Consider the following 27937-nt stretch of genomic DNA (forward strand, 5'->3'; position numbering starts at 1 on the left):
AGGGGAAAAAAATTATTAACAGTATAGTTTTAATGGGAAATTACTGGAGCGTATTAATAATGCAATAACCATTTTTAACAGCTGTCTGTCAGTTTGTGGGCCAGGGTAATTAAATTAGTCACTAAAGGGTCACTCAAATTAGGTGTCAGAGAGCGGGGCTAACGAAGGCACACCAGGAGAAATGCTCTGGCACGAGGAGAAGGGTGAGATGCTGATGTTGAAGTCAGAAATCCCCAAGGGCCCTGCAGAGGTGGCATCCCTGCTGACAGGAGGCAGCGGCAGCTCCTTGGTTTGGGTGTGCCAGGAGATGGGAGGAGTGGGGCAGAGCTTTGTGCTGCCAAAGGCTGGGTAGTCTCTGGGAAAGTAATAAGGAGGAAGAGTCTTATGTGAGCATGAGCATGGCCCGGGGTGGCCTCCGTGACGTCTGCCTCAGCCTGATGCTGCTCGGGTTTTTAATCTCTTTTCCAGAGCCAGAAGGCAGCGATGCAGGGGGTTTTTGGCAATTTCTTTCAAGGCTTTTATATTCTGCAGGTTTCAGGCTTGCATTCCACCTTCCTCCACTCCTTTCGCCCCTTCTGAACTGAATTGCAGTTAATTTGGGATGTTGTTGAGCCTGGAAACACATCTTTCTTGCTGCCAGCCCATTAAAAAAATATATTTACAGTTCCATAAAGCAGAGCCAGCTGCCAAGGTAACGTCCTGCTGGCTCCCTCGTGTTCCTGGCGCAGAGTAAGGATTTGGAGAGGTGGATTTGCTTCTGTGAGCACAAGGAAGGTTTTAACCCCAACAGAGAGGTTTCTACCTGAGAAAAATCATTCCATCCTGCCTGGGGGGTCTTGTAGGGAAGCAGGATGCCCACGGGACATGGGGTGCTTGGGTTCAAGGTCAGGGGTTGCTGCTGCAATTCTCTTTCCTTCTCCCCTCCATCAGTCAGGATGTGGATGCCTCTGGGTCTGAGTGGGAGGGGATTACACCTTCCAGTGTGACTTTTTGAGATTTCATCCGTTTTCTCAATTTTGTGTTGAAGTAGGACCTTTTCCGTAGTGTGACTGTGTGGCAAAACAATTGGCTGCAAAGCAGTAATCAAATCCTAGAGGAAAACCCTCATCCATCAAGAGGCACCCAGCAAAGTGGTGGTTGGGGTGTTTGGAGGGCACAGGGGCCTCTGAAACCATGACCTACATCATGCAGAACAAGGCATACATTTCCATACATTGGCTGCACCTTTGGGCTTTTTGGGGCAACTTTCCTACTCTGATTTTATGTTTTCTCACTCTCAGGACCTGTAGGTGGCAGAGGGGATGGCAAAGCCTCTGTGTTCCTCTAAGAGGTTTCAATTTTCATAAATCAACAAAAGGGTTTTTTTCCATAATTCTTTCTCACATCATTCCCATTTGAAATTTAACTGCAGAGAGGCTCTGATCTCTCTGAAGTGCTTGGGGCTTTCTGCTGCTCTTTTTCTACCATCTGTGGGTTGTATGGGCAGAAAATGTGCTCCACATGGCACATGAGAGTTAAATACCACCCTGTGGAAGCAGCTCTGGTTCAGCTGTTGGTGCCCCAAATCTCTTCAAGAGGAGCACAAGGAGCACCCCAGGTGAAGGGAAATAGTAAAACCCATCAAAACCCACCAAAATATCCCAAGAACAGAAAGGACCCCGAAGCTGTGCCCACCCTTCCTGCAGCCTGGGTGGGCACTGGGGCAGAGGCAGGCCCTGCTCTGTCTCCACAAGAGGGGGAATTACAAACCGTATAGATTATTTTAATGGCCGTATTACTTCCAACTGTGCCTCCACCATCTGTTCTTCCCCAATTACAGATGCAAAACCCCAGCATGTTTCCCCATTCAGGCTGTTGAGGATGAAATACAAGCGTTGTAAAAGGGTGTATATCCTCCCAACAAAGCAGTTGGCACCTGTGAAGTTTTCCTGGGGCTTCTGTGGGGTTGGGATGCTCAGCCTGCTCCCTCTGCTCTGCATCCCAGCCCATGCCCAGCTCCACAGTGGCAGAAGGAGTTGTTAATAAAAGGCAGAGGCTCTTTTGCTTCGAGATTTGTCTAAGCTGTGCGGGGCAGCTGAATTATTAACGCTGACCAAGCGTCTCAAGTGCTACAAAAACTTGACAAGAACCTCTTACCTCCGGCACAGTGATAAACAGGATTGAGGCACGGTGGGAGGGAGGGAATTAAGACAGGACATCAAAGACTGGATTCCATCAAGTAAATCATGCCATTGCTCCAGTAAAAGAGCCCTTAAATGTTTTATTAGGGATTTTCAACAACTACCAAAATTAAGGTGGAAGGGATGAATTATTAAAAAATAGATTAACTAAACCAGCCGTTGAATTAAACATGAAAGGTGCCTGTTGGGAGGAGCACGGCCACCGTGTGCTGCAGGCATCTCAGCCCTCCAGCCAGGCAGGCTGCAAGGGTCTGGAGGGGGTGAATGGCAGGGCTGGGGGGGATGGAGAGCCACAGGCTGCTCTGCCAGGTCAGGACTGCAATGCCACGGCATGGGGAGACTGGCTGCAGGGGCAGGAAAGCGAAATGCCAGGTGCTGCAGAGGCAGCAAAGGAGAGGGTTCTGCCTCGGCAGATGTGCAAGGGGCAGCCAAGGAAATAAAGCTGGTCCTCTGTTAAATAATGCAGGAATTGTAGGTGCAAAAAGGACACTTGCCTGAAGTGCTTGAACCAGGATCTGAACGTCCTTTTCCTGTGTGTTAATCTGATTTTGCCAACTCAAAACCACCTGTGGCAGGACAGAGACTGAGAATGGGACTGGGACAGGGGATTGGCTCAGGGCTGTGATGAGCACTGGGCAGCTGCTGCTCCAGGTTTGATGCTTATGGCATTGGATAAGGGTAAATGAGGGTTTGTAGGGGCCAGAGAGCCCCCAGGGTGAGGGGATGAATGAGGCCTCCTGTGGCCCCTCCCTCCAGTGTCCCTGGGAGGACAGGACATGATTTGGGTGGTGTCAGCATCTGGGAACAGCTGAAAGGAGGGGTCTGTCCACACCCCTGCATAATTAGGCCACATTGCTCTGCCCCTGGTTTGCTTCTTGTGCCAAACCTCTCCCACCCGTTAAAAATAGAGACAGTATCTTCAACTCCTCCTAAAGCAGCCATGTAATCCCAGTTTGGACCTGTTCTGACATTCCCCGTGCCAGGATATGGCAGCCTGCGCAGGTGAAGCACAGGAGAGGACAGGAGGTGAAGAGCTGCTGTTGTCTGTGGTGTGTTTTGTTCCAGCCCCCAGGAGGGTGGGAGCATTGTGGGAGCATCATCTCCAAGTGTGAAGCACAAAATGTGGTAGAAATTTCTGTTTGTTCCCTCTCTCTTTCTTCTTCCCCAACATGTTCAAAGCTCTTGCTTGGAAGTCTACAGTCAAACCCCTGTGAATGCCAGCAGTAGTAGAACTGCTGGGAGCAATTCACAGTGTCTGCAGCAGCACTGCTTTAAGGGGCACTGATGGAACGAGTGGAGGCTCCATTCATAACAATAATAAACCACTATTTTGTGGTTTTACACCACTTTTAATCTTCACAACTCAAAGGAACGTTAATTAACTGTGTGGCACAGTGGGAGGCAGGTAGCTGCTGTTGTCCCCGTTTTACAGATGAGGAGGCTGGAGCACTGGCACATCCTGCAGCCTCAGGATGTCTCCTGCCCACAGTCAGACAGTATTTCACCCTCGGAGCCTGCAGACAATCCCAAAATGCCAGCTTCTGCTCAGAGCTTTATTCCTGGGAATGCTCTCCTGTGGCAGCGTGGGCCCTCAGGAGTTCTGATGTCATTTGCATTTCTTTACACACAGTTTGGTTTGGGATAGATGGAGATGAATATTGCTGAAGTCAAATGAGAATCTTCTAATATGAATTAGTCCAAATGCCCAAAGCAAGTTCCTTGCCCTCGGGTCAGTGACCGGGCAGTGTTCCAGCTCTGCAGTGCTCCTTCTGTCGGGAGAGAAACCTGGAGAGACATGTAAAGCTCAGTCTTTGCTATGATCCCACTTTTCAGTAATGTCTGGAGAAACTAATGTTTGGACAAAACGGTAAAAATCCAACCAGTGGCTGTTTTCCTGCTCAGAAATCCTCAGGTTTGCCTCTCCCATGAGCTCTGCCTCCAAAAACCTCCAGCCTGACTCTTTTTCCAAGAGACGCATTTGCAGAGGTTTGCTTCTGCTGCTGGTAAGTGGCTGAAAAATCGATGCTTTGGCCCTTGTGTGTGTAATCAAAGGAGAGTCTTGGCTTGTGATTTGGGAGAGGCTCTGGGCAATCCTCCCCTCTCCTCATGCACCAGGCTGGCACCACTCTCTGCGGTGTGACGTGCTGAGGGATCCCCAGTGATGAGGCTCACCCTGCCATGGGGAAGGGATCAGTCCTCCCTTGCTCCCTGCCCACTCTGAGAGCCCTCCTGGAGCTCACAGATCCCCTCTCCACCTGGAGACTGCCCTGGACTCCGAGAGATGCTCCTGGCATCCATCACATCTTCATGCATTGCTCCCCGGGGGTTTGCAGGGTTTGTGGTGGGACCGTGGAAGGCCACACGTCTGTGTGGCTGCTTCTAATGTCTTTTAAAGGAAGTAAATTACATTTTGGGCATCCTCTTCAGCCTCTTGAGGCAGACCTTGGATTAGCATGGAGGCTTTTCCATTTAGTCTTCTTAATTATGACAGACACTGAAATAAAAGTGGTGAGTGAAGTATGATGCACAGGAGAAGGAGGGTGGTCCTGCAGTGTGCAAACACTGCTCTTGTCTTTTTTGTCTTTTTGTCTTTTTTTTTTTTTTAATCTCCTGTCATCAATCTCCTGTTGCTAAATGTGCAGCTGGAGAGAGGGTTCCTAGGCAAAGCTCCTGCTGATGGATTCTGACAGATCTAATCAGGCAGGAATGGTGACAACCACGTCCTACACCGCTGTGAATTGTGGTTCAAACCTAATATCCTTCACCATGACACACTGTGGCAACTGAAATGAACCTGATGGTTGAGATCTGGTTGGCCTGAGGGGAGGAATGTTCCCATCACATGCACACCTGCCTGTGGCTCCCAGCATTGCCTGTGGGACTGGGTCCCTGATGCATTTCTTGCAACCTCTGTCATCATGCAGCTCCACTGCAGGCCTTTAATGTCTCTCCCAAGTGATGTTTTACCTGCCTGCTGCTGTGGGTGATCTCAAGGCCTTACTCCTCCTCAGGAAGGACTTCTCTCTAGAGAGAAAACTATTACAATTTTTTCACAATTATTATTACAAAATTTTTACAAACATTACAAAAATTGTAATAATTACAATTATCGATTTTAATAATTTTTACAATTATTATGCAATGCTATTATTACATAATAGTATTACATAATAACAATATTACACCTATTAATAGATGTCATAGCATCTATTACAAGCAGTTCCAGGGGCTGTAGGCTGGGACTGATTTGATTGTGCTCAGGAGTAGCACCTCTAGGTCTTTATCTGAGCTAATCCTCAAGGCTGCCCTCTCTGAGCATTGCAGATCTGGTCTGTGGGGCTCAGCTCTCTTCCACTGCCTTGGGGCAGGGGGATCATCCACAAATGTTCCAGTTTCTCCCTGTGAGTTTGGAGGAGCCCAAAGCAACCAGTCCTATGTGTATCTCTGGATGAGCTGAATGCCACGCTTGGCCTCAGCTCTGGAGCAGGGTTGGTCTGGACCAGCAGCAGTGAGGCCTCAGCCCTGCACAGGCTGTGCACCCACTCTGGACAAAGCTGCTGGCACCAGCAGATGCTCAGTTGCAGGAATGCAATCCCCTGTCATCTCATCTCAGGGTTTGGGATCATCTGTTTTAAACACATCACACTCAGTCCCATGGCATAGTCCCAAGCCTTGGCAGAGGCAGCACAATTCCTGCCTGCCAGTGCTGATCTCCCAGGTGAAACACCCTCACATGAGATACAACCATGCCCTGCTTCAGCTCTCTGCCTTTAACCCTCTCTCCTCCTCAGGCAAATGATGCTGTTCCCTGCTCCACGTCCAACTCCCCACTCAATTTATCTTGTTTATTGACCCAAGCAGAAAGTCAATGTTTTCTTCATCTACCATTTGCTTCGATGGCAGCCAATTTGGTTCATCAAAAAACCCAACCAAACAAACAACAAACCAAAACAGATTCAACAGAGTTTAGCATCAGATCTTTCTCTGGTTTTTTTTTTTTTTTTTTTTCCCTTCCTTTTCTTAAATGCTGATTATTCTTTTTTTTCCTGAACACAGCCTGGCCCTGGACACAGCTTTGCAGCCTTTGCTGTACGATATGGCTGCAGGCAAGGCTAAAAATGTGCAGCAATTACCCCACGAGCTGCAGAGCCTGGAGGGAGCCTGGGGGTCAGCTCATTACAGGCAGGCAATGAATGCTGCAGTGTCTGTGCCCTCTTTTTGGGAGCTGTTTGTTTGGCAAACGTTGGCCTCTGGGGCTTTAATGGGCATTTGGAGCTCAGAAGTCCAAAGGTGATGCTTTGCAGCCATTACCTGGATCAGAGCATCCTAAGCTGTGGGCTCCTCGTTTGTGCTGGGGGTGGGATGTGGGATGTGGCTCTCATGGGATATTGATCACTACAGATCAGGAAAGGCTCACTGATGAGAATTGAAGGGGTGCTTCAAGTTCAGGGCTAAACACAGCCTCTGGCCCAAGGAGTTTGCAAGGTGGAATTAGTGTGTGGCTGCCTCGAGGTCAGTGCAGGCAGTGCCCACAGCCAGAGTGGCACAGCTTTGCAGGGGAGGTAAAAGAGGAACACTCCTGGCAGTGTGGGTGCAGTTTTAGGTAATAAACAAAGTGATTTTATGAGATGTGCCTAAAATTCTGTTTAGCCAAAATGTTCCTGGGAGTGTGCCAGGAACCTGTGACAGGCTCCACAGCCAGGGAGGAAAAACCACCTTTGTGGAGATGACAGGAATGGAGATGGACACAAACAGGGCAGCTTTGTCCTTCTGCTTTTAGGGCACTGCAAGAAGATACTGTCCCTTGCAGGCTTGGAAAGGGCTCTTGGAAAGGGCACCTCACTGGGAGCTCAGGGAGAGTCCCAGATTCCCTTTTTCCTGGTAAAGCCACACTGCACCATGGAAGAGAGACCTCTAGGTTGATTTTTATGGGGATTTATTACAGGGTGCACAGGGTGGTCCAGACCTCCCCCAGCCACCAATGCCCATCACCTCCCCTCAGCCAGCAGTGGTGTCTCTGATCCTGGGCTGAGCTTGCTCAGAGATCCAAACCAGCACAAGCTCCTGTTTTTCTCCAGGGTAGGAATTTCTTTGCTCTGAGGTGCCAACATCTCCAGGCAAGGGTGGGATGAGTTCCTACCAAAGGCAGTGGCAGATCAGGTTGCTCCTCCCCTCTGGAGACCAGACCCATGGAGGTGGTGTCCTCAGAAGGGCTCAGTGACCAATGGCTTCCAGAACAGCGTGCTGCCCTTGTGACAGATCCACCTGTGCTCCATGGAGCTGCTCTTGGATGCTGGGCACCTTGGAAAACACAGTCTGCTTCGGATGCCTAGATAAGAGCCAAACCCTTTTGAAAAACCTGCCCAGATGGACAGAAAACCCAATGCAAATCTCTCCCCAGGTATGAAATTAATTGGATTCTAACTTCAAAGAGTACTTGTGGAAATGAGCTGTAAATAATCTGGTTGTGCCTCAGTTCCTCTGTCTGTGGACATTCATCTGGCTCTTTTAGAGCCAGTACTGCTTGATGGAAGGTGCTATATATAGCAGCAGAGCTATGCATATATGGATGCATATGCATAAATGTATCCCTAGTAACTGACCCAGGTGTGTGATGTTTTCTGTAATACAGCTGACAGGTTTGTTTCCCAAAAAAAATCTCCAATTTGGCTTCCTGTGAGCTCTCACCCATCTCTTTGTGCAGCTGTGTGCAGTCCTCTGACGTGGGCTGCTTGCTCACCCCGTGCCATGGCTGGAAGCCCCAGAGGTTGGAATCATCTGGGATGCTCAGAGGGTTGGTGAAGGTCACCCAGGTGTGTGGTTCAGCTGGATGGAGCTTTATGGCAGAGCCTGGAACTGCACCTGGAGGCTGCTGAGTTGTGGTGCTCAGAGCTGGCCCCTCCAGGGCTGTCCTGCCTGCAGCCAGCATTCCATAGGGATCGGCACTCCCAACAGCCATCCCTGCCTGTGGAGATGCTGCTCCCTGGCACACCCAGTATCTGAGGAGCTCGGTGCAGTCTGTTGCCGGCGGATCGATAGGAACATCTGTGAAAAATCAGGACATGGATATCTGATCCAGCAGCCCTGGCTGTTTCCTGTTTATCTAATCTAATTCTATCAGCGTTTCTGAAGTGCTTATCAGCACCACATCTTGGCACTTTCTGTGTGTACTGGAACCCCCCAGTCGCTGGGCAATGAGAGGGGTTGAGTCTGAGCTGTGGTCCCTCCCTCTCCCAGTTTCCCTGCAAAATCCAGCTTTTCCTTGTGACCCCCATGAATTGCTCCAGAACCAGATCCAGAGGAGCCCTCTGGGACAAATAACTTGTCCTAAATACCCTGGAAGGGTGTCAAAGGGAAGGAAAACCCCAGTGAGTCATTCATGTCTAAGCAGAGGCTGAACTCTGAGTCCCAAGACGACATTCTCCAGCTTGCCATTGCAAAATGCTTGGGATGACCAAAGGCCCTGTACTGGATCTGTCCATGGGGCAGTGTGGGACATCTCTGGTTCTGTGGGGCTGGGGGACTGTGCACCATGGGGCCTAGGAGCAGGGGATGGGTCCTGTACATGGGCTGGGCTCCTTCCACCTCCTCTCTTGTCTTTCTGGCCCCACCAGCAAGCAAATTCCCAATTTCTCTTCCAGGGAAGCAGGGTGGAGTGATGGAAACTGGCAGAGCCAAGCTCCTGTTTGGGCTACAATATATATCTGGTTTAAATGGGAAAATCCTTTTGCATGCCTTGGGAACGCTGAACGAGCTGGGACCTGAAATCTTGGTTTGCTGATGGCTTGGAAGGGCAAAGGCAGGGGAGGATGCTCCTGTTCTTTCCAGCCTGTCACCTCCCACGTTGGGAATGGATACAGGTGAGGTGGTGAGGAGATGCCTAGAGCTCATCACAGCTTAATGGCTGTTCAATGGCGATATTGCCATTAATGACATTTTTTTGCCATGTCACGTGGAATCCATGTGAATATGTGTTGTATTTGAACCAGCCCAGGCAGGGCTGCAATCCCTGCCTGGTACTGGTGTGGCCTGACCCATCTCATGATGTTTTCAACCTGTAATAATTTAGGGCAAGAGATCTCAGGCCTCCTGTCTCAGCTTTTGCTTGATGGCTTGTTTTTTCTAAGATTTCTGTTTCTCTCCCCCAGGCAACACTTTTGCAGAGGATTGAGGCAGGCTTTTTGTGGAGGTGCTCCCTCTTTGAGAGGCAAAGAACTGCCTTTGTTTGTCCAGCTCAAAAGTGCTTTTGAAAAACTTGAATTGCTGCACACAGCGTGGAGCCTGGTTTGGTTTTAACCCTGAGAGGCAGCAGCAATCATCCCTCCCTGAGCACACAGACAGCAGCTGGCCAAAACCACCCAGTTTGGGGCTGGTAGGGAAGAGGAGCTGGGAGAATGGGGGAGAGGAATGGGATATTCTGGGGCAGGCAGTGAGAGGGCAGGGAGCAGTCGGGGAGGATCCTGCCCAGGTGATTTTGCCCCAGGGAGAGCTCTGCCCACCAAAGGTGGAGTGATGCTCCATCCTGCAGCTGCTGCTGGAAAATGTCCTCTTTTTCCAGGCTGAACACCTTCCTTCCTGCCCAGAATAAAACCCCCAACAGCTCCTCTTTAGCAAATGTTATCAAGTTTGCAGAACTCCAGAGCTGGGAAGTGCCAGGGTCGGTTTGCTGTGCAGCCTTCAGGCAGCCCCTCTGTGCATATGCATTATGGAATTGTCTTTAATGGCATGATCATATCCTAGTTTTTCACCTTTGCCTCACTCAGCACAGCTGATGAACCTGCTCTGGGAAGGATCTGCATTAATGTGAAGCTGTAAAAACTTCAACTGAAGTCAATGAGAGCTGTACTTTGAGCAGGGGAAAGTGTCATTTAATGCTAAGCACTCTGAAAAATCACATCTAAATGTCTCAGATTTGGTGCATGTAACGGAATGAATGTTTTTTACATCACTGTGCCTGTGCCTTGGCTCCCCGTCTGTAAAATGGGGATGATAACAGGGAGATTGGGAACTTAATCACTTTATTTGTTGTGAAATACTGCTGCTTCTTGGTGTTGAGTAAAGCATAAGCAAGCCATGAGGAGCTAAGTAATTGTGAATGCAGAGCAGTGCCTGGATAGAGTACAATAAAGTAAGAGCTATGTGTTCCCCAAGGAAGAGAAAACAAGATACTGAGAAGCTGCAGAGGAAGTCATTTGCAGGGAGCTGAGAAGCTGGGGATGTTCATAGGTACCCAGGGCTGGGTTTTGGGGTGCCTACACTGTGTTCTGGACTGTCTCAGGCATCCTGGGGCTCCTGGCTGCAGCCTGCCACCACCACCTCTGGCATTTGGGGAGATTGGTCATTAGGATAACCTTCTTGGATGTGGTTTTGGAATCAACACTCTCATCAAAGGCAAAATTACCGGAGACTGCATTAAGTTTGTCCTGGGAACCTTAATTCTTAATTTCCTTAAGTTTTGTGTATGTGACCTCACGACCTTTATAATTTCATGTCTTGCACTTTTTCTGTGTGCCCAGGGCAGTGATGGCTCTGTTCTTGGCATGCCTGATGGATCCTGGCGTCTCCCTGGCAATGCCCACCATATCTGCTGGGGTGGTCGGGGGGACCTACTGCTGGATTTTCTCTTGGCTGGTGTCCCCAGGTATTTGCCATGGGATTTCTGTCCCACTGAGAGCACCTGGTGTGCTCCAAGGCCCTGTCCCATCTCATCCCATCCTGTCCCATCCTGTCCTGTCCCATCCTGTCCCATCCTGTCCCTTCCCATCCCAATTTCACATCTTTTCTCATGCCTTCTCATCCCTTCTCATCCCTTTTCATCCCATCCCATCCCACAGTTTGCTGCTGAGGTTCCTGACACATGGGAGCATCCAGCACCCTGGAAATGCATCCTGCTGCATTGGGATGGAGAACAGACCACAGCAGGCACATGCAATTCCCAGCACACTTCCTGACCGTGCTTTGCCATCCCTCTTAAGGCTCATGTGCCTTTTCTTAACCCTCCCAGCCCCGACGTTGCCTGGGAGACTGAGCCAGCACCTCCTGCATTTCCTTTGGCTCGTGCAGGGTTGAAACCGCAGCCACAACCTTCCCTGAAACGAGAAAAAAATCCTCAGAATTAAAACCACCCTGTTTAATTCACCTGGTCCTTCATATGGCAGAGCTGTGCTGGCTCTGAGGGGGCTGCAGAGAGGTGCAGGGTCCTTGTGAACCCCAACATCCCTTGGGGTGTGCTTTCTCAGCTCGCTTTCATCCCGGTGTGTTTGTTTTCTCTTTGCTTTGCTGTAATTAAATTCCCAGCCCTTCTGCTTGCAGAAGTGAGCTTCAAAACGCTCCGGCGGAGGGGGGGGTTATTGAATCTCCAGCAAATTATTGATGCTTGGTGGGGAATTTTTCACACCTTCAACCTCAAGGTTTTTGGGAGAGCGTTTTTGCAAGTGTTTATTATAGTATTGCCACAAGAAGTGAGACTAGCCGGAAAATTTATAGCCAGCAGCTCATCAGCTGTGGAATGTCAGCACAGCACCGTTGAAATGCCTTCTCCAGTGTCACTCAAGTGAGGATGATTTCTCCCAGCTGAGGACCTGGATAGTGGTTTGTCTTCCAACCTCCCAGCACTATTACAGGGCTGAAAAGCGGTGGTCGGTGTACTGGGCAGAAAATCACTTTTTTCCTACATGAAATAATAAATCTGCAGGCACAGCACTGGGATACCTGGTTAAAGACAGGAGGTTTTAGGCTGTGAAGTTTCAGCCAAAGTTCCAGGCTGTGAAGTCCCCAAGTGAGAAGCTGCCACCATCTCATGAGCTCCTTCAGTGCTGACGGTGAACATGACCTTTTCCAAATCATTCCACCTTGGCCGGTGTGTGAATGTCCCTGCTTGTCTCGTGGCTCAGTGCTGTAGGAGATGGTTTCTGCATTCTCCACAGATAAGGATATCAGGAAGAAATCCTTCCCTGTGAGGGTGGGCAGGGCTGGCACAGGGTGCCCAGAGCAGCTGTGGCTGCCCCTGGATCCCTGGCAGTGCCCAAGGCCAGGCTGGACATTGGGGATTGGAGTGACCTGGGACAGTGGGAGGTGTGCCTGCCATGGCAGGAGATGGAACAAGATGAGCTTTAAGGTCACTTCCAACCCAAACCATTCTGTGATCCATGATTAAATGTTGCAGGAAAGGGCTGTAGAGAGAATGGTCTCTTGCTGCAGGCAGAATAAAAATTGAAAGGGTTGAAATCCCAGAAAAAAACACATATTCTGTTGCATTCAAATTGGAGACCACTTTTCTCAGGTGTTCATTTATTGCCTGTTCATTATAATTTGTGTGTTTAACTGGATGGCTCTCAGCACAGAACAGCCGAGCCTGTAGTGCAGCAGACCCAGCTGGAATTGTAGTGTGAGTGTGGGAAGTGCTAAAAGTACTAAAAATAACTTGGAAAACATCTTCAGTTGGCCGTCCAACAGCGGTGAGCACTTTCCATCCTCTTCTCTTGTTGCCTTGGCTGCCTGTCTTAAATGTGAAGAAAATCATCACCCCCAGTGTAGAGAAGCTGGGAGCAAAAATGAACGTTTGTGGCACACGGGGGGCTCTGGGAGGGGACTCCCCTGGGGAAGGGATGGCTCTGCCTTTGCAGAGGGCAGGAATGCCATGTGCTGAGTGTGGTGCTGGGGCTGCAGGTGGTGGCATCAAGGGGTCCCAAAGGCTCTATTTGCAGCCAAGATCCCAGTCCCATGTGCTGATCAATTCTTTGCTTCTGGATCTGGGCTTTGCAGCTGCAGCTTGGGGTTTTATTGATTATATATAATTATAAAAAAAGGTGATTATGACAGTGGCAGTACACCCTCAGCTGGGATCCATGTGTCACTCACCCTTGGTGCCCATTTCTGTGATGAATTTTCCAGGGCATGGTGGGAGAGCTGCTCAGAGTTGCTCAGGCAAGCAGCAGCTGGGCTGAAAGATGCAGAACCTGGGTGAATATTGCTCTGTCCTGGCTTGCAAGTGCAGCAGCTCTGAAGTTCCCTGTTTGACAGAAGCAGGGCAAGGTGCTGGGCATGAGCCCTCCTGGCTGGGCTGTGCTGGGAGTTCTGAGTGAAGCTGCAGGTGACACAGCATGTCACCCTGTGCTGCCAGTGGGCCCTGTCTCTAGAAACTCCTGAACATCAAGTTCCCACCCTGATCCCTCTCCAAACCCAGCTCAGGGAGCAGATGGCACTGGCTTAGTCTCCAGCTCACATCCTTTTCTTTATTTTTCTCATCGATGGCGAACTTTGTAAGGCACTGAAGTCTTCAACCATTAGCAGGCAATAAAAAGGGGCAGCAGAGTTGGATAACACCCACTAATCCCCTTCAGGATGAGCTGGAGAGAAGAGCCACTGCAAAGCTCGGGAGCTTATTCTGGGATGAGTGCTTTGGAGGCTTTGAGAATTGCTTGGTGTTGGTATTTCATGAATAAATAACCCCCAGCGGTATTTGTCAGTGGATCTGCTTCATTAATGAGACCTGGAACAAAGGGAGAGGGTGGAGAAAAGTGTTTTTGAGGGAATCCAGGCGAGTGCAGGTGGTGGGAAGTGGAATGGGGCTGTGTGGGGATGGGTGCCATGGTCTGCACCGTGGGAGCAGAGTCAAGAGGGGAGCCCTGCTGTGCTGCATCACACTGGACATCTGTGCCATGAAATATAGATAGAAAATTGGGGTTTACTGATGCTGGGTGTGTGTTAGAGGGTCCTGGCAGGGAGGGGAGTGTGTTTCATTTATAACTATATAATTTCAGTGCCTGCAGGTGTCTTTGGGAGAGCTGTAAAGTTAAAGAAGCGTGTGTGTGTATTCACAGATGTTCATTGGCTTGTGGAGAGGATCTGGCACCACAAATTAGGTCACTCTCTCCAAAATTCCCTTTTTGACAAGACCTGGCTTCGGGTCAGTGATGGATTTCCCCATCCTCCCAGTGCACCAGGTGCTGGGCCCTGCCTGCTCCCTGGGGTTTTGGCACCTGGGTGCAGCCAAGGCCACCAGCAGCTTCCCTGGGCTCTTTGATGCACTCAGGACACAGAGCCTGTCCTTGTCCATCCCACCCTTTCAGAACAGATCCAGGGCTTAGTCACTGAAATCCAGCACGGAGAGATGGAGAACAAAAGCTGTTCTTTTGCAGGCAGCATGTTACTGCAGGGAAAGTGATTCATCCATCAGGGCTGGTCCGATCTGGCCCCTGGGTGATGGTGGGGATGGCTGTCCCCACTGGGCTCCCTGCAGTGGTGACCAGATGCTGCCACTGCTCCTCAAGTGTCCCCTGCCTTTTTGGCACTGCTTTCTCTCTGGGGCTGGCCCTGGAATGTCAGAACAGGAGCCCCATGCAGTGGGCAGGGGAGGACAGGCAGGGGTCACTGCCAGAGTTGTGTGGGTGGAAGGTCATGAAAGTCATCTGCTCTGTGCCACGTGTCACCACAGAAGGCAGGTAATTAATGACTGCACTTTGCTCCCAAAATTAAATGGCACTGCTGAGGCTGGCAGTGCCAAGGGCTCAGCAGCACATGCCTGCACTGAGCTGGGCTCCTCCAGAGGCAGATGAAAGTGAAGTTTGCCCCCAGCTTGCTCTGAGCATCACATCAGCCTCTCCTGGGCTGCCATTCCCAGTCAGGGCTCTGTGTTGAAGCTCCTCTGATGGAATGACATGGATCTGATCCTGCCGAGGGTCTGTCTTCACCCTGCTCCTCTCACAGGTGACACTTAAACACTTCCCTGCAGCTCTGCTGCCCAACCTCCCAGCAAGGTTAATATTTTAATACCCTTAATGGCTCATTCCAGCTCGCCAGCCCTTCCTGGGCATTGGCAGGGGTCATCCATTATGCCAGGCTTTGGAGAGCGAGGTTCCCATTCCCATCCTCAGCCCTCCCCAGGGCAGGAGGCTGGCTTGTGCTTCCAAGTTTAATTAAAGCATGACAAGCTGCCCTTGCCAGCCCCAGCCTGGTGCCATGTGGGATGAGCTGATATCTCCTGACAGAATTCTGTCTCTCTGGAGCAATCCTGTGCAAGGAGCCAGCCCCAGGATCCCCTTTCCACCACCACCCAAAGCAGCTGTAGTTCCTCACCTTCTCCTTCCAGGAATGTGAGTTGTGTGGTGGCTCAATGGAGGGAGGATGGGGCTGGGAGCATGGTTCTCCTTGCTGTCCTCCCACGATGAGAAACCCCCTGGGAGGACCAGATGGGGCTGAGCTTTTGGGGTGGGCGGCGGAGGAGCTGTCACGGTTCGTTGGTTTGGGCTTTTTTAAAATAATTCTCCCTACATTAATAAACAGTGGCTTTAGTTAGTAAATAATATCTCCTTCCTCTCCCCCATCTCTCCAGCAGAAATACGTGCTCTGATCTAATATATCTCGCCTTTCTCACTCCCTCATTTCAGAGGGGTTGCAGATCCTGGTGGGAACAGAGTGCTAATAGAAAAGGGCCTCTAAAGATATTTGAAACATGACCAAGAAAGGACAGAGGGAGATCAGTCTCCAAATACGCTGGAAAATCTAGGAGGTGGGCCAAGAAAGGGAGAATATCAGGAACTTGATTGCTACGAGTGAAAAGTTAATTGGGAAGCATTAATTGGGGTGAGAGCAGGCAGCACAGACATGAATTTGTTGTGTGGGGCACCACTCTGAACACGGAGCTGCTCCAGTGCTGGGATAACTCATCCACTCCAGCCCACGGGAACGTGCCAATTTTCTCTTTCTCACTGCTTTTAATGTTGTTTTCCTTGTTGAAAGGCCCAGCTTCTGGAATCCTGTGATTCCCTTGAAATCCAGAATCTGAAAAATCATGATTGTCAATACTGCATAAGGCTTTATTTGGGTTTGGTCTCTGAGGAGTTTCTAGCCCTCGAGTTTGCAGGGAAAAGCTTGGCTATACCCTTAAAAAATGTAGGGAGGAAAAAAAAATATATATATATAAAAAAATCCAGCACAGCAATTGATTTATTTTTAAAATCCCATCATTTTGGTGCCAGTTGCATTCTATTCTTTTTTAATGCCTGACTCATGGTTTTCTGGAGCGCTCGGTGTTGGCAGGGCTGTGTGTGCGTGAGTGTGACAGCGTGTGAGCTCAGGGGCCCTCTGCTGATACAGAATGCAGGGCTGCTTCCAGGCAGCACTGCCGTGGCCCTCCAGGGCTGATGGATATTCCTGTACTGCTGTTTCATTGCCAAGAAGGCTGTTTTCACATTAAACCCCCCCAAAAAGGGACTCTGTCACCGGGCATTGGGTCATTGTGCTGATGGCCCAGCAGGAGAAGAGGCTCAAGGAGAATAAACCATGCTGTGACTCCCAGTATTCCCTGGGGGTATTGAGGTCAGAGGGGTCAGGGTTAATTTGCAGCCTCCTGTGTGTCAAGATCTAATAAACAACCTGTGGAGGTCGAGTCTGTCACTATCACTGACTTGTTCTGTGACCTTCCTCTCTGTCTGATCACTTTGTCTCTCTCCTGTCAGTAAGAGAGATCGGGTTCTGGTGCCCAGGATGGGTTGTGGGTATTGGTTAGCATATAAACTGTGCTTTGAAGATGAAAAATATCTTGGAGATGCTTAAAGCTCTTGACAAGCATCTGTGTCCCTTTTGCAGGAACCCAGCAGAAGGCAAAGTGCCTGAATGCTTTGTCACAGACAAAATCTGCTGCGTGTGCAGCTCTGAGAGGCAAGGCTGGGAGCTTCCCAAGGCTTCACATGGTGTTGGAATTATTCCTGGGTGCTCATGCTTCTTGCTTGAGGGGTGTGACAGCACAGCAATGCCTGGGGCTTTGCCCATCGTGGGCTGGAGCAGAGCAGCAGAGCTGTGCCTGCACCCATCCCTGCATTTTCTGCTCCACATCCACATCCCAGTAAGAACAAAGCCAAGTTCCATGTGTTTTTCCAGCTTTGGCAGTGTCCCTGGCGTGGATGTGGGTGATGGTGATGGACAGGGTGTGGATGCTCAGGGATGCTTGGCCAAGCTCTGAAACATTCAGGAGAGTTTTCTGGCTCTGGATTTGCTGTTATCTAGTGTAGGGTCGGAGTCACACCCAGCTCCAGGCTACTAATAAAGCATCTCCTAATTGCTACTTTGTATAAAATTGGTGGATAGTATCTTTGAAACCCCATGACTGGTTGATTCCATGAAAGATGCCGGAGTTATGCAGCAAATCTATTGCATAGCATAATGACAAACCCTCCTTTTCTTGGGAAGCTTCCTTTGGCTCAGGCTCGCTAATCAGGATGCAGGGATTTTGCTAGAGCAGCTCTCTGTGGATTGCCCTGCCCATGCCCTGCTCTGCCAGCTCCCTGCCAGCCCTAACGGTGCCTTTTCTCTCCAAGGGAAGAAGCAATGCTGTCCACCTACTTCGAAACCATCAATGACTTGCTCTCCTCCTTCGGGCCCGTCCGCGACTGCTCCCGCAACAACGGCGGCTGCACCCGCAACTTCAAGTGTGTTTCGGACCGCAAGGTGGACTCCACGGGCTGCGTGGTAGGTGCTGGGGCAGTGGGGAGGGTCCTGGGGCTGTGGGGTGTGTACTGAGGCTGTAGGATAGGTAGTGGAGCTGTGGGTTGAGTGCTAGGGCTCATATGTAAGTACTGGGGCTGTGTAGTAGGTACTGGGGCTGTGGGGTGAATACTGAGGCTGTAGGGTGGGTGCTGGAGCTATGGGGTAGTTGCTGGGGCTGTGGGGTACATACTGAGGCTTTGGGGTAGGTACTGAAGCTGTAGGTGCTGGAGCTGTGGAGTGAGTACTGAGGCTGTAGGGTAGGTGCTGGGGCTGTGGGCTGGGTGCTGGGGCTGTGGGTTGGGTGCTGGGGCTGTGGGTTGAGAACTGGGGCTGTAGGATAGTTGCTGGAGCTGTGGGTACATACTGGGCCTGTGGGGTCCCCAGGGCTGGCCTCTGGTTTGGGGACAAGCCAGATGTAGATGTGACCTGCTCCTGCTTCTTGTGGCGAGGGGATGTGTGTGCTGGAGGTGGACTTCCCCCAGCCCTGGGCCTTCACAGCAAATCACAAATGCTTTAAGGACTCCAGGGAAGCAGCCCAGGTGCTCAGAGGAGCAAAAAAAAAACCTGCTTGAGGCTGGTGGTCATTTTCCTGCTTGTCAGGAAGCAGGGGTAGAAAGCTGCCTCGCTTTTTGTCCTGCTTTGTGCTTCCCAGTGCAGAAGAAAGATGAAGCATCCCCCCAGCCTATCCACCTCTGGGCATCTCTGACACCCTCAGAGTCTTGATTTGTTTCTGAACGTGCTTGTGTCTTGCCAAACAATCCACTGAGTCCCAGGTTTTGCAGAGTACAGAAGGATCTTCTAGACCTTAGAGCATTAGTTTTGGGCCGTGGCTCTGAATCATAGGATCTTAGAAGGATCCTATCCTGGAAAGGACCTTAAAGGTGATCCCGTCCTGCCCCCTGCCATGGGCAGGGACACCTTCCCCTAGAGCAGAGCCTGTGAACAGTTCCAGGGGGTGTCCCCAGGCACGATGCCAGAGGGGCTTTGCTGTGCTTCCATGTGGGAGCAGCAGAGCTCAGCCCCTCGCCCAGCTCTAACCCATCTCACCTTGACACCAAAGTCATCCCTTCCCTGCCCGAGGAGCCTGTGTGAATCCAGAATGACACAGAGACACGGGACAGAGCCTTGGCCAGTGGGGCAAACCTGGAGCATCCCTTTTTGTCTGTTGAAGCCCCTGGCTGTCAGGAAGCCATGGTGACCCCCGAGGGGGTCCAGAGCTGTCACCCACTGTCCACCAACCCCACATCCCCTGCTCCTACAGCCCTGAAAGGCCTCAGCCCACGGCGGGCAGGGCCTCCTCTGCATCCTCCCGTCTCAGCAGAGACAGGAGGTAAATGTCTCTTTATTTATTGAAGATGTTTGTACACGGCAGCTGGGAAAGGTCAGGCTGGAGCCGTGCTGTCCCGGGGGGAGGCGTTTTCATTATCCCCCTTCTCAGGTTGCTTGTTAAGGCCATTTAGCGTGACAATCTGATGTGTCACCGGCAACCTGGTGCCATCTCCCCCTTGCAGCTCCTCTCCCTTTCTTCCTTTCTTTCCCCATTGCCATCTTTTTTTCCTTTGTCCCCCTTTCCAGGGAGCAACTGTCTTTCTAGTCTTTTGGGGTGTTTCCCCCCTTTTTTTGGGGTGTTATTTTGCAACGTGCTTGCCCAGAGACTGTCAGAAGCAATCAAGGCTCTGATCACCTCACGCCTCTGGGAAGTGATGCCTCTTTTTAAAGTCAGGATATATTAAGATAGAAATTGTCAATAAACTACAGACCTAGTGCTGCCATGTGGAGGAGCAAAAAAGGAAAACTGTGTCACTTGGGGAAAATCCCTCCCAGCTTCTGTAATGCCAGGCTGAGGCTGTGTGTAAAGAGAATGGACCGTGCACGGTCAGGGGAGAAGGGCGAGGCAGCAGGAGCATTCTCCTGGAGAGCATCCCCTCCCCGAGAGCTGTGGGTGAGGTGACACGTGGGGACAACAGGAGCCCGCATCCTGCACAGCACACCAGGCTCCTGGGGCTGTGCCTGCCGTGGGGACAGCAGACAGTCTCTCCCCACTCTGCTCTTCACCCCTTTTTGTCCCCACTGCAGTAGCACGAGGCTGCTCTGTCCCTCCCCACAGCTCCCCAGTGCCAGCCTGAGGACAGCAGAGCCATTTTAGCCATTCCCCAAACAGGGGGAGTGTGGGGACAGCCACAGCCCTTTTGTCCCTGATTCCCTTTGGAGTGCCACCAGCCCATGGTGCTCCCCAGCTCTCCCAGCCCTGTGCAGTGGTTTGTTCTCATCAACTGTTGTTGGTCCCTGGCAAAGGGGGGGTCTGAGGAGAGGTGTGAAAGGAGCTGTCCCCGTGTTTCTGACCGTGCTCCATGGCCACTGTCCAGGGAAAAGACTCATGGGTGGGCTGGCAGCACTGCCCCCAGCCTTGGGTGGTGCTCCGTGTACTGAGTGGGATCTGAGGGGCTGGAGAGGAGTCTCAGAGCTCACACAGGCTCGGTTTGAGACATTCTGGCACTTTCTTCCATTCCTGTGCTGCCTCTCCTCATCCCGCTCCTGCTCCCGGAGCCTGCTGGGTGTGAGCCGGGCTTCCAGTGCAAGAAGGGATGGGGTCATGTGCTGCAAATTTTCAGGGATGTCAGTTAGTTTTGAAGCTGAACTGCTGTGAACTCAATTTGCCAATTTGGTAAGTGCTATGGGCAATATCGGGATGTAATTTAATTAAGCTATCCCCTTTTTATAGAGTTCAGGGAGCATTTGCCTACTAATTTTAGCACTAGGTTTGCTCCAGCTTTACTCTGGACACAGATTCACAAATCATGACATGTTGTTAATCTCTACCAGTCAACAGTTTATTAATTTGCTGAGGACCACAGAAGTATATAATCAGTGGTTCATCAATCAAGGCTAAATCCAACAAATGTTCCAGGCAGGTACTGAGCATAAAATATACATGCAGCCTTGTAAGCAATTAATACACCACAGAGCTGGAGCCGAGCGGCTCAACCAGGGAGCAGCACAAATCTCAAAGATTTCTTATTCCTTTTACATATAATCATCATCTGTTACCAGTTCCTTCATGCCCTTAATACGGCTTCCAGTAATTCTGGAAGGACTGGGATGCATTTATCTCTGGGTTTTTAGCAGTGTGGGCTCTGCCATTACCTAATTGTTTGGCCTTAAAAGGTCTCAGTTAAAAAGTCGAGGGCAGATTGCTCTCAGCTCGTGCTGGAGTCTGGCTGAGTCTCCTTGGGCTGATGATGGAGAGGAAAGAGAAAATCACTTTGCTCAGTTAAAATTCTATTTTTTTAAACATCACCCGAAGACCCTAAAGCCTCTCAGGCAGGCTTCCCACCCACAGCTCCCCACCTGCCATCTCCCACTTCCCATGGGATCCCTTCTTTCCCCTCATCTCCTGGTTTTCTGGTAGTTTTATGTGTACCCAGTAGATGGCATGAGTGCTTAAAGGGTTTCTGCAGTTCTTTTCTTATCGGAGGGCTTTTTTTTTAATTCAGGTAATTTTGAGTATTATCAGCTGCAACCTTGCCAAGACCTTGGCAGTGCTAAGTGGAGCCTTGTGTTTGAGCCCTAACATAACCAAACAGCTCCCAAGCTCTAGAAAACCTGCTCCCCATGCTGCTTTTTCTTGTGGCACTCTAGAACTGCTGATGGATGTGATCAAGCTGTGGGAATTTCCCAAGAAAACAAAATCCCAGTGAATTTCTCTGAATCTTTGAGTCCGGCATGTGTTTCGTGCCATCTTGCAGGGATCACAGCAAACCAGGAGAAAGTGTGCAAGAGGAATAATTGAGACTATATCCTATAAACATAATATTACTGATCTTTTCTGCTGGCGCTGTGGTAGCTGCACAGCCTGGAGAGAGGATGCTGAAGGAGGGAAAACGCTTAACCCTCATGTGTTGGTGATTTATAATTTGAGATGAAAACCTGTGAATTGGCCCTGAGAGACTGAAGGAAACACCTGCATCGTGGCTTAAATTCAGGTTTCCCCAGCTGTCTCTCAGATTGGCTTTGCTCCCTGGTGCCAGTCTTCTCACCCACCTGAGGAGAAGGAGGGGGTTGCTTTTATGTACTGTGCTGTAACCAGGTGTATTTTTGAGCCTAGAAAGGCAGGATTGCAGCCCTATTAAAAATAAGAAGGGTGAGGTTTTTTTTTTTTAATTTATTTTGTTTTGGTTTTTGGTTTTTGGGAGTTTTTTTGTTTGTTTGTTTGTTTTCCCAAAGGAATGGGAGTTTTGATCTCAGCACATGAGCTGGGCAGGGAGGTGCTCTGCTCTCTTCCAGTGTGTGTTGGGCATCCTCAGCATCACTGCAGGAGGAGGCAGCAGCAGGTACAGGTGTCTGAGCCCCGTGGTGCTGCCCAGGATGGGGTCTCCTCACTGTGAGGACCACCTGGAGAAGCAGAAGGGCATGAACTGCCTCACTGGGGGTGAGGAAGGCAGCTCGGCCAACCATTATCAGAATTAACCCCTTGTTTGTTTAAGGTGTGAGAGGCCTGACTGCAGTAGGAGGGGCAGTGGTGTGGTCTGATGGTTCTGCAGCGTCTGTGTGCCTGCAGAGGTTGGTGAGTTGGTCCTTTAAGTCCTGCAGGGTGCTACAGGAGCCAAGGATGCTGCAGGATGTGGAAGGGCTAAAGCATGGCTGTGCTCCAGGCTCCATCCCACCTTGGGAGAGGTGTTGGCAAGAGCTGGGAGAGCCTTGCCCAGCCTGGTGCTGCTGTTCTGTCCAGACATGAAATCCTGCTCATCCTCACTGGATGCCCTCTCACAGACTCAGGTGCCTCTGGCAGAGATTTATTTCTAGTCTGAGCAAGAAAAAAGTGCAGTTTGCCTACAAAGGATGGTCTGAGCTGTCCCTGCCTGCCATGGTGGGGTCAGCCCATCAGGAAAGAGGGAATTTGTCTGGCTCAGCAGGAGAGAGATCATCTACCAGAGAGTCACTTAATGAAGTTGTGGCCTTCCCTGACACTGCTGTGGTGTTGGTTCCAGCCTCTTTAGACACAGGAGGAGAAATTTGGCATGGTCCACACAGGCACAGGAGCCTTAGCACAGCTTGTTTGGGGCTAATCCTTCCCTTGCTCTCTCCCACCTCAGGCTGTTCCTCACTGCTGCAGTGTGGCAGGGAAATGGCTTAATTTAGGAGTGTAACGGTTTAGGGGAGAAATGGGATTAGAAATGAAGGAGCAGGCCAGTGCCTACTGCTTTTGTCTCCTTCTTCCAGCACAAGTCACCCAGAGGTGGCTTAGGGACCACGGAGAGATGCTTTGGAATTATGTGGGTGATGCTGAGAACTTATTTTCCTGGGGAGAAATGGGGTGTTTGGGAGTTTCAGCCCAAATCAAAATGCTGTGCAGAAATGCCTCACATACGTGAAGATTCCAACATACTTTGGTTCAAAACATTTCCTTTCTATAAAGGAGAGGGGAATGTTTAATTCCATCATTATCATCTGGAGCTTTGTTTTATATTGCTTTATCCCAGTGTACAGCCTGAAATAAAAACAAAATTAGGTGATAGAAACCAAAACATTTCAACCTTGTCAAAATTAAATGCTCTCCTAATTTCCCAATGAGTTTTGAGATGTAATTGATGGAATCCCACAAAGCACTTAAGCTTCATCAAATCTGCATTTTTCTGACAGACAATTGTTCATTGAAAAATAAAAACTTACCCATCCCTGCCTTGAGAGGCACCTAGCTAATTATGGGAGAGATGCAGACACCAGGGAGGGAGATGAGGAAACCAGTCTCTCCTAATCCCTTTAAAGTCTCTCTGGTTCCCTGGAGCAGGAGCTGCCTCCTTTTGCACGTTGTGGTTGGAAGCAGAAGCCCCCTGAGCTCGACAGCAAGCCCTGCTCCCAGGAACCTGTGGGTCTGGATTTTATCTCATTAATCCAGGTATATACCTGTGATGAAAATGGGATTTGAGGAGGAAGGAGGAAGAAATGATGACAAAGGCTGTTGGGGTCAGAGATGGTGGTGGGTGGGAGCAAACTGCCTTCCTTTGCTTTAGAGGGGGTTTGCACCTCGTGGGCAAGGGACAGCTGGTTTAAAAGCAAGTGGAATAGTTCAGGGAACACCAAGGTGAGCTGGAGGTCTTTGCCTGCACAGGGGAGTGGTTTGGATGATAAAATCCCTGTTTTCTCCAACAGTGGCTGTTTCAGCAGTGTTCCTTGAGGGCTTGGCTGGTTCCCCTCTGGCCCTCACCAAGCTGGGATGCTTCCTGTGCTGTGGTCACAGCTGGCTTGGGGCTTTGGGATTGGTTTGGGATATAGGATTTGGTGTGCAGTTCGTGGCTGGGCTGCACCCTGAGGGGTGAGTTGAATTTCTGTTTCCCTGAAGGTTTTTGGAGGTGCTAGCTTCTGCTGTGACTGAAAATGCCCTGGCAGGCAGGAGATCCCAGCACACCCCAGAATGGGCTGTTGGTGACTTCTGGAAGGGAAGCAGATCTCCTTGCTCCAGGAACCCTTTGTCTGTGTCCAAGGCATCCCACCAGCTGCTGGAAACAAATCCCTCCATCCTGGAGCTGAGGTGCAGACATACACAGGGTGACTTGCCTCCGAGGGTTCACTGGAGTGGTGGCCAGAGGGGAGGAGATGCTGCCTCATCCCCCAGGGCTTCTGTCTCCCATCCCACTTTCGCAGAGGGAGCAGGCTGAGAAGCACAAGCAGCATGTTCTTGAGAGCCTGCAAGACAGATGGATTTGATTTTCTAAGGCTAAAATAATGATTGATGATCTTTAAAGGGAAAAGGAAGCAGGGGAATAGGAGGGAGGGGAGAAAGAATGGGAAGATAATGACTGTTATTTCAGAAAACAGTTGCAATGTTCCCCTCTGGGAAGGATGTTCCCCTCTCAGCAGGGTGTCAGGAAGGGCTCTGCCACAGCTGGGGTTGGTGAAGACATCCCTGCCCTGAGGAGGCTCTGGAGAGCCCTTCGGCAACCAGCACTTTGGCCCTTTTTTTCAAAATATTGGGAGAGGAAGGATAAATCTCACACATGGAGACTGAGCTGCATACAGCCAGGCTCTGCCCTGCTGCTGCTGAGGAGGTCTGCTCACCAGGGGCCTTCTGGGTCAAGAAGGCAGAATAAGCTAGAATTTTCCAAATAGATATATAAATATATATGGACATGGAGGGGTTTACTGTATTTGTATCATTTCTGAGCTCCAACAAGCAAATAAATGCATGCCAGTGCATAGACAGGAGCTCATTAAAATGCTGCCACTTGCTTGTACCTCAGCAGTGCCTCGGATTAATGTTTTTGTCTCACACTGAGGAGGTTCCTCGGTGAGGAGCGAGGATGCCTCGGCACAAAGGGGGGTCATTAGGGCCTTTGGAAATGGTCCTGAGTGCTCTGTGGCACTGAGCCACCAGCTGATTGTGCTGCCTGGGGCCAGCAGGGCTGGGGAGGCAGCCTGAGGTTCTGGGTCTCCCTTCTGGAGGCATCAGGCATGAGGATGGCTCCTGGAGCAGCACTGGGAGCAGGGTATGGTGGCAACACCCCTCCGTGGTTTTAAGAGCTGGGGGGATTCAGACTCATCTGTAGCCAGAGCATCACCTCCAGCACCTGACACAGAAATCTCTGACTAGAAGGCTGCTGTTGTTGGGAAAACAGAGTGGAATAACAAAACAGGGCAGTTTACTCTCTGCAGAAACACTTTATTAAGTATTCTGGGTTTTTAAACTTAATAATGGAGAAGAGGAGCTGAGCTGAGCAGCTCTGGCAGGCAGCTCAGATGGAGGAGAGTGGATGTGCTCCCATCTGGGGGATCCGTGTCAGTAATGATTTGCCTTCCAGTGACCCCTTGGCCGTCTCTCAGCTAATGAGCTTTGCAAACGAGAAAGTGAGCAAAGGCTCCTTTTTTACTTTACATGAGCAGGGACTCGTCCAGGTATTTATTTTCCTAAGGCACAATCATGCACAGGTTCTATATTGTGTGCTTATGTTCCTTCCCCCTGAAGGTTATCTGCTCCCTTTGTGTTTGCTCTCCCGTGCTGGTGGTGGGCAGAGTGCCCAGTGCTGGTGGCAGGAGGACACACGGTGCCACACGCTGTGCTGGGGTGACAGCAGTGGGCACAGGCATCCCCTTGGGTTCCAAACCACAGCCCCTGGGTACCAGTGAGGCTGGGTCTGGTGTATTCCCAGGGCTGGCTGTGGGCATGTGGCAGCAGGCCCTGCCAAATCTGCCACTCCGTGTCACCTTGGAGATGTCATTTAAAAGCGAAAAAAAAAAGCCTGTTCCGCAAAACAACAGATAAAAATAGCACTTCCTATTCAGCACATCCATTCCCTGTGTGTACTCAAAATTCGTTTGCTGACTGCAATCGCAGGAATAAGGAGCTGTGTGCTTTGGGATGGGAGGGGATGGGCTGGTGTCCAACTGTGCCATCAGCCAAACCATGTGGAGCTGCTGGTGGTTCCTTCTCCTCAGACCCCTTGGGAGCAGCAGGGTCAGAGCTTTGCAGCTGAGGGTCATGTTTAGCCTTCAGGGCCTGTGTTATCAGTGCTGGCACACAACAAGAAAAGAAAGTTTTCTTTTCCAATGCCAAGGGCAATTTTCAGGGTTGTCTGTCGGCCCAGAGAAATCAGTTCACTTCTGCAGAGATGGAGTGGATTTGCAAGACCGTGGAATTATATTTGTATGGTAACAGCTTCTGCTTAGATTATGAGCAGACTATGAGCTGGAGTCTCCCCCTACATCTCTTTTTTCCTCTCCATAGCATGGATTAAGCACCAGACCCTTTCCCCAAGCTCTGAGCTGTATTTCCTGGTCAGATCCACAGATAAAAGATGGGCTGTGAATTGGAAGTGAACACATGCAATACAAGTCTAACATGGTAAACCACAAACAGCTTTTTCTTTGGGATAACTGGGTGACTGTGTGGGCTCACTTCACTTCTATGGCTAAATGAATCCATCCATGTGTGGATGAGGGGTGTGCAGAGCTGTTTGACCAGGACCTGCTGGGCCACCAGCTTTCCTCCCCCCAGGGTGGGACGTGTCACCTGTGCTCGCCCAGACAGAGTTATTGACCGAGCTGTTATTGATTTTGTAATCATTTTCCAACAGAGCCCCCCGTCCTGTGTCACTGCCAAGGCAGATTGCAAATTGAACTGCACCTAAATTGATGGGGCATTGATTAAAACTCACCGTAATTATTGGTTCTCTGCTGCCCAAGCCAGGCAAATCAATGTCAGCAAGAACAGATCTGTTCTTTTATAAAAGCACAGTGAACACAGAGTGAGTGCTGGCTTTCCAAACCTATCCAGGAGCTCAAGCTGACCCATAAGGGAGTCAGGATTAGCATGAACTGGCTTTTCCCATTGTCATTTCTGACTCCTGTGGGCAAGAGCATAGTTGCACTCAAATGGACTTCAGTTTCCTCCCACTTTGATCTATTGGTGGGACATCCCGATGGGAAATCCTCTGCTCCAGGGACAGGGAGGTGTGTTGAAAAGATTTATAACCTGTGGCTGTCTCAGGAAGTGTCCAAGGCCAGTTGGACAGGGTTTGCAACAACCTGGGATAGTGGGAGGCATCCCTGCCCATGGCATGGGAGTTGAGCTGATTTTTAAAGTTCTCTCCAATCCAAACCATTCTGTGATTTTTGCGCTCAGTGATTGCTTCATCCACCTATTCACCCCTGCAAAACCCTCCATGAAGAGGCTGGTGTTGCCTGGCCAGAGCTAATTGCCAAGTTTGCTGATTCCCCTGGCTCTCCTGAGCAGGACCACATCCCATGTTTTCACATTGGCTCCTGAAGCTTTCTGTCCCTGGAGAGCTCTGTGCTGCAGCACAGCAGCTGACTGGAGATCCAGCTCTGCTCTGAGGAGGGATGGATGTGGAGAGACAGGAGGGCTTTCTTTCGCAAATGCTGTGCTGAGCTATTTGCCGGCTGTAATTAATGAGTATTAGGATGCGTAATTATGAACTGAAAGGAAACACGTTTCATGGTGGTTAAGAGCCAAAACTGGAGGAATATCCCAAGGGTGGCCTCAAGCAGAGTAGAAGGAAGGGAGGGAGGGTTTTGCTGACCCACTAACCCAGTCACGAGGAAAGAACCATCTTCTTCCTCTGTGGGCTGGAGAAGGTGCTGAGCTCAGCACGTGGGTCTGTGCCAAGGCAAGAGCTCCAAGTGGCAGCGCCAAAGAGCCGTGACCGATCCTCTGGCTGTGCTCCTGCAGCTCCTGCTGCCTTACAGTCCCATCCAGTTCCTTCAGCAGCCTGGAGGATCCCTCAGGATCTCTAGAGGGAACCTGAGCAGAGCCCTGG

General features: G+C 50.4%; 1 protein-coding gene across 1 annotated transcript in view; it reads left to right on the forward strand.

The window, feature by feature from the left end:
• The window catches only part of ASTN2 (astrotactin 2), a 317145-nt gene that overhangs the window by 151813 nt on the left and 137395 nt on the right, over window positions 1-27937 (forward strand). Inside the window, exon 11 of the mRNA XM_066332467.1 lies at window positions 17498-17648. Coding sequence (XP_066188564.1) covers window positions 17498-17648 — 151 coding nt within the window. The remainder of the gene's footprint in view (window positions 1-17497; window positions 17649-27937) is intronic.

The sequence above is a fragment of the Sylvia atricapilla genome, chromosome 19 (genome assembly GCF_009819655.1).
Source record: "Sylvia atricapilla isolate bSylAtr1 chromosome 19, bSylAtr1.pri, whole genome shotgun sequence".
Classification (NCBI taxonomy): Eukaryota; Metazoa; Chordata; class Aves; order Passeriformes; family Sylviidae; genus Sylvia; species Sylvia atricapilla.